The 5,738-nt window shown below is 33.9% G+C and overlaps 1 protein-coding gene across 1 annotated transcript; it reads right to left on the bottom strand.

Annotated features, from left to right (window-relative positions):
- Positions 1-1,016: 1,016 nt before the first annotated feature.
- LOC145060257 (peptidyl-prolyl cis-trans isomerase CYP71-like) lies at positions 1,017-3,121 on the bottom strand. Its single transcript, XM_079007956.1, has 9 exons — positions 3,086-3,121; positions 2,971-2,987; positions 2,652-2,721; positions 2,550-2,577; positions 2,332-2,420; positions 2,059-2,235; positions 1,736-1,953; positions 1,489-1,621; positions 1,017-1,022 (listed from the first exon to the last, which is right to left on the bottom strand). The coding sequence occupies exons 1-9, from the start codon at positions 3,119-3,121 to the stop codon at positions 1,017-1,019; spliced, it is 774 nt and encodes a 257-aa protein (XP_078864082.1).
- Between the last annotated feature and the right edge of the window lie 2,617 nt (positions 3,122-5,738).

Below are 5,738 nucleotides of genomic sequence, written 5' to 3'. Positions count from 1 at the left end.
GGGTCATGTATACAGAAATGGTGGATAGAAGAGAAAGAAGATAAAGCTAAAAAACTACCTGCATTGTAGTAATAAACTCTTTGAAGCCAAGAAAGCCTTGTCGTCTAGAATCTGCAATTGCCCATACCTTAAGAAGTAGTATGAACAGGCGTAGAGAAATAGTTAGGATAGATTGGGATTAAAAGAGTAGAAAAGCAGAAAGAGAACTATAAGCTAACTTCTGTGCCCTTATGAGCACACTTAGCAATCAAATTAATGATCAAAACTTGAGGAGGTAAAACACTATCTAAAAAATAAATAATCATTTATTTAGAGAGTTAAATGCAAAAAATAGTAACATACTCTTATTGATCTGTTCTAAAATCAAGAAATTCCTATGGTTTTGGTCCTAAGAAAGTTGAAATGACTATTTTTCCCTTTTACTTTTAATTAATAAAATATTAAAACAAATATGAAAAAACATAAAAAAATAAATTAAAAGGGCAAAACAGTCATTTCAAATCTTTCAGGGACCAAAACCAATTTTGTAGTTTTGTCAACAAAAAAAATAGTAATTTTTATCATTTAAAACTTCAATTCAAAAACAGTTAACCTCTATTCAGCATCACTTCTAGGTAGAAGGGTAAAATGGTCATTTACTTAATAAATAACCAGTCTATATGTTCATTCATTACTTTCAAGAGACAGATATCATTTATCCATCCAGAAATTTAACAGAAAAAAATTAAAAAAAGAAAAAAAAAAGGAAGAAAGCTCTTACCTGTTATGCAAAGGACCATACCATTAAGCAACAACCATCCCTCATGGCCATTCCTTGAGAAGAATTGATAGATATAATGTGGAGATATTGCCTTGAAAATAGAAGGGTAATGATATATGATGTTGTAAATTCCAATAAAAGGAGTAGTCAATGTCCATGCACCCATAATAGGTGAGAACAAAAAGCTCGCTCTTGCAGTTCCAAATTTTTGAACCAAAAAACAGAACAACAAGAACTAATGCAGACAGAGCTTCCACTAGAGCTGAAAAGTAAAAAAAAACATAAAAAAATATGACAAGATCTTTATAAATGTAGTTGAATAAACAAAAATCAGAGGAATGATGCACAGATGATGATGAAGCAGAGACAAATAAGAAAGTAGATTCAAAGAAGAAAGGATGGTTTTCATCCATGTTCCAAAGGTTAGTTTATAACTCGTATTTTTTTTTCATTTTTAGCATTTTTAATGGTCATTTAGTCTCGTTTAGATGGTCTATTCAGTCTAGAAAGGCAACACTCCTTATGTTGTAACAGAGTTGGAAAGTCAATAAATCTTGCCAAGGTATAAAAAAAATATTAAAAATTGAATCTTGGCACACAAAAAACAAAAAAATAATATGTGAAATGTTGTGTGCATAATCTGGTAAATATATATATCATCAAGGATATTAATTATTATTTATTAAAATCAAATAAATCATTTTAAAAGCAAAAAGTAGGCTACTTACCACATTTTCTGGAAGAGATGTTGTAACAGACTTTCCAATATCTGATGCAGCCATAAGTTCATCAGGAGGAGGCTTTTCCTTAAAGACATCCCTACCCTTGGTTGCATCATCAGGTTCCTCTGGTTCTCTTCGGCTATTTTTATTTTTATAACATATGAACAATCATAAATATATGATTTTACTTTTACACAAAATAAATATATATATATATATATATATATATATATATATATATATATATATATACCTGAACAAATAGATTCTGTGTTTCTTAAAAGCACAGCATAACAAAGTAGGATCTGTCATGGGATCTTTGCTTTCATTCACATTTACAGCAGCAGCAGGAATTTTTCGCACTTTTTTACTGCTTTGATCACCTTGATACAAAGCAATTCTTAAAAACTTGTCATTATTTTCCACCTTCCCTAATATTCTGGAAACTTTGTTTGTGTGCAGATTTACAATCTATCACCAATTTATGAATAAAACATTAGAAAATAAAATCTTCGGATTACTGCATACACCTTAGAATTTGAGAAAAACAAAATGGCACAAGGTAAAATTTCTTACTTTAATACCAAGGAGAGTTGGATAAATAATGAAATTAGAGCTTTCATCAAATAGTGCATTTGGCTGTGGGACATTTTCTGTTTTTTCAATTTCTCTTTCAACTGCCATTCTTCTCCCAAAATCAATAGCTTCTAATCGATACAAAGGAACATCGCTTCTTTGAAGATCTTGAGCATTCTAAACAAACCAAAGTTAGGTTAAATCTTCAGAATAGTTAAGGATATATACGTTTAAATGTCATGAAACTGAGGGCAAAAGAGTAAATTTACTTACCTCAAGTGATTCATCATAGACACGTCTTAGTTTACCAGTTCTATACCAAAATATACGTATTCTTCGATCTGGTGATGTGATTGCAAATTCTTTAATTTCATCATCAAAAAAATTAAGTTTTTTTAATTAAAATATGTTGATATTGAATATTAGATACCTGTTCAGAATCACCCCACTAGCGGAAAGCAGAAAAGGATTGCAAACGAGTTCAAATATACTGGGCACCAACTGTGAGCCCAGGTCCCTCTACAATGAGAAAGAAAAATAGTAAATGAAAATGAAAATAGATTTATTATTTGTCTTATAAAAAAAAGATTTACCTGAGCCACATCATTCAAAAACCCCTCACGCACAAGACCACTGATGACCTCCATTTTTGATGTGACATTCCTTGAAAAAAGATAATAGAAAAATTAAGATTGTAAAAGTTTAACAAGAATCATGTATATGAGATACATCAAGATTGCATATGAAAGTGAATACGTGAGATCATGGGACAATATATAGTTAGATATTTATAAAATAACCAAAAAAAAGTCGTTACTCTTTATGCAACACAAAACACACCTAGTTAGGCAATGCTCTTAGAGAAATGATCAATTCAGCAGGATGATCATCTCCGTCTCTACCTGCACGTACCTTTCTAGGTGTAGCATCTAAAACCCAAACCTTAAAAAATAATAACAACATCTTATAATATTATTTATCCAGACATCACTTAATGACAAGAAACAATACAGGGCCTTACTCTTACAGGCCTTGCAAGTGGCTTTGCAGCTTGTTCGACCATGCTCAGTGAAACTGGATCATAATAATAAGTATGAAAACCAAGGAAAGAGAGCACTAGTATAGTTTTAACTTCCATTTTGCCCCACCAGCTTTACCAACCTGATAATTATACACAAGTGAAATCCAAATCAAAATCTAAAAACACAAACTCAACTCAATCTAGATACAGAATACTTGAAACAAAGCTTAAGAAGTTTCGATGACAAAAGGCAAAAAGGAAGATCACTTACAGCAGCAACATATTTGTTGTCAGGGTGATCTTCTTTGAACTGCTTTCTAAAGTCCTCCCTTTATAACATTAACAAGAGGAAAAATATTTAAACTTTGGAAATGGAAGTAAAACATGAAGGTAGTGATAAACGAAGAACAGCTACTAACATGAACACAAAGAAGGCGCTAGCGGGTCTCTTGGGTTTATTGGGATCCTTAGCTGCTTTCCCCTTGGCTGCAGTCTTCTTTACAGCCAACCTAAAATTACAACAAACAATTGTTAAAAAGTACCGAAATCATGATCCTAAGGAAGAACAAAAACCTAATTTCATTGAAGATGAAAAAAAAAATACAACATTAAACCCTAGCAGATGGTATGTTTTAAACATAGTTAGATTAAATTGTACTTGGTATCAGCTTTCCTCGTAGCACCGCTTGATTTGCTTCCTTTCATCGTTTGATCCTGAATGAAACAACAAACTAGGTCAAAAATCGAAGCGAAAATGGTTGTAAATGAAAAAAATTAGAGTCGACATCGAGGAAAAAGAGGAAGAAAACATACCTAGTTAGCAAAAAATCTAGGGTTAGGGTTTGATTCGTTTGCGATTGGGGGATACTGGGGTAAGGAAATCGACTTATAAATGGCTACGATACGTCGGCAATAGAACTATTTGGGCGGGAAGATTTTCATTCCAAGAGGGCTTGATTATGTTCATGATTTTGGGCCCATTTTGGATAAAACAATGGGGCTTCATTAGTGGCCGTGGTGAACCAGAGAGAAGACGAGGGGTGGTGGGTGTCTAGGTTGTTGTTGAACAGTAGGGGTAGAGAGAGAGATATAGAGAGAGAGAGAGACTTACAGTTGGTCGTGTATTACCTGCATCAAATTGAAATTAAGGGAATGTTGATAGGGCGGAGGTGGTGAATGAGATGTTTGGTGATACTGATAAGAAGGAGATCAAGTAGAGATCTGATGAACGAGATGTTTGATGATACTGAAGATGAAGATGACGGACCTAGGGCTTTTTCTTGCTAAGTAGAAGAGGCGGGGGGATTAATTTTGGGATTCAATAGGCGGGGGTAATTTTCGTCGATTTCATTTCCCGCCTAAAACGCGTGTTTCACTTAAAATTATAAAGCGACACATTCACATGACGCACATTTTATGAAAGGTGCCCTCCGCATTTCTTTTTTTTTCTTTTCTGACACTAATTTTAGGGCGCGCAAAAATGCGTGCCCTCTATCCTTCAAATTTTGCAAAACTGACATTATCTTTTAGGGCACTTACAAATGCGCGTCATCTATCAGCGAGTGTCATTGTTTGCGCGTCATTAAAGGGCTATTTTCTTGTAGTGTTAGCATTCAATTTCATTAACATGTGAAGATAATATATTAACATGAGTAGGTGAGTAAATGAGGAGTTTGTAATAATATCTATTTACCTTGACTTCATAAGAAGAAGCTCCTCTTACAACCTGTTCAGGGTCTCTTACAGCCTGTTCTGGGTCTCCTACAGCCGCTAACACAATTTGCAAAATTGGTCCAAGTTTCTCTTTCATTAACTCCAAACACCCCTCTGAAACAACACCCATAACTGTGACATGAATATTGGGAACCGGACTTGAAATTTGCAAGCCATGAAATGATTTGAATAGCCTGAAAAATGAATTTTGTTAACAATAAGCTATGAAATGGTTTGAGGGCATTTATGTCTTTTGCACTGCTAGCAGACTCTTCTGTTAAATTTTCAACATATACACCTGTTTTTGTATCTTCTCTTATTTAAAGATTTCTTTGAGCTGGATCCAACAAATCAGTAATTTGTTCGTTATAGATCTATAAATACACTTTCCCAGAAGTAGGATTTAAGATACTTGTACAACCGAAGTTCAATTTTAAACAACCGAGTTCACCACCAACGGGTAACCAAATACCGGAAATACCCCTCATGCCAGCACGTGAGGGAAACATAGAGTTGTTAGTAGCTTCATCTTTTGTAGTGCATACTGATATTTATATCTCCCACACCATCAATAATGGATTGCTTTTCATCATCCTTTTTCACTTATTCCTTCTTCTATAACTCTTTCACTTTGCGATATTCATCATGGGGCGCCTGTAACGCCCAAAAATCTGGGCTAGTCAAATTAGAGGCAATAGGGGTCGAAAATGACTTTTTGACAAAAGATTATTTAGAATAAATAATCTTAATCAAGTTGTAGAGTATGTTACAAGGTTTTCGTACATATAAAGAACGCCGAAAACCGAGTTATAACGAAGAAGTTATGACCCGTTGAAGTTTCGCGACGGAACCGGCACGATACCGAGAAGCGTAAATAGTGAATTTACGATAGAGCGAGATTTAGCCTTAGCAATCTAAACGAAAGTCGTAGAATATGTTAAACTAA

Source organism: Lactuca serriola, chromosome 6, assembly GCF_051521515.1.
Source record: "Lactuca serriola cultivar US96UC23 chromosome 6, Lser_US96UC23_V15, whole genome shotgun sequence".
NCBI lineage: Eukaryota > Viridiplantae > Streptophyta > Magnoliopsida > Asterales > Asteraceae > Lactuca > Lactuca serriola.
This window is presented reverse-complemented; position numbering and strand designations above follow the sequence as displayed.

What these genes read in the sequence shown, in the direction of transcription:
- LOC145060257 (XM_079007956.1), bottom strand. Translation starts at nt 3,121, where the DNA reads ATGGTCGAACAAGCTGCAAAGCCACTTGCAAGGCCT. An exon ending in TTTTGAATGATGTGGCTCAG is followed by an intron (nt 2,578 to 2,651) that starts GTAAATCTTTTT and finishes TTCTCATTGTAG; the next exon opens with AGGGACCTGGGCTCACAGTT. An exon ending in GGGCTCACAGTTGGTGCCCA is followed by an intron (nt 2,421 to 2,549) that starts GTATATTTGAAC and finishes ATGAAATTAAAG; the next exon opens with AATTTGCAATCACATCACCA.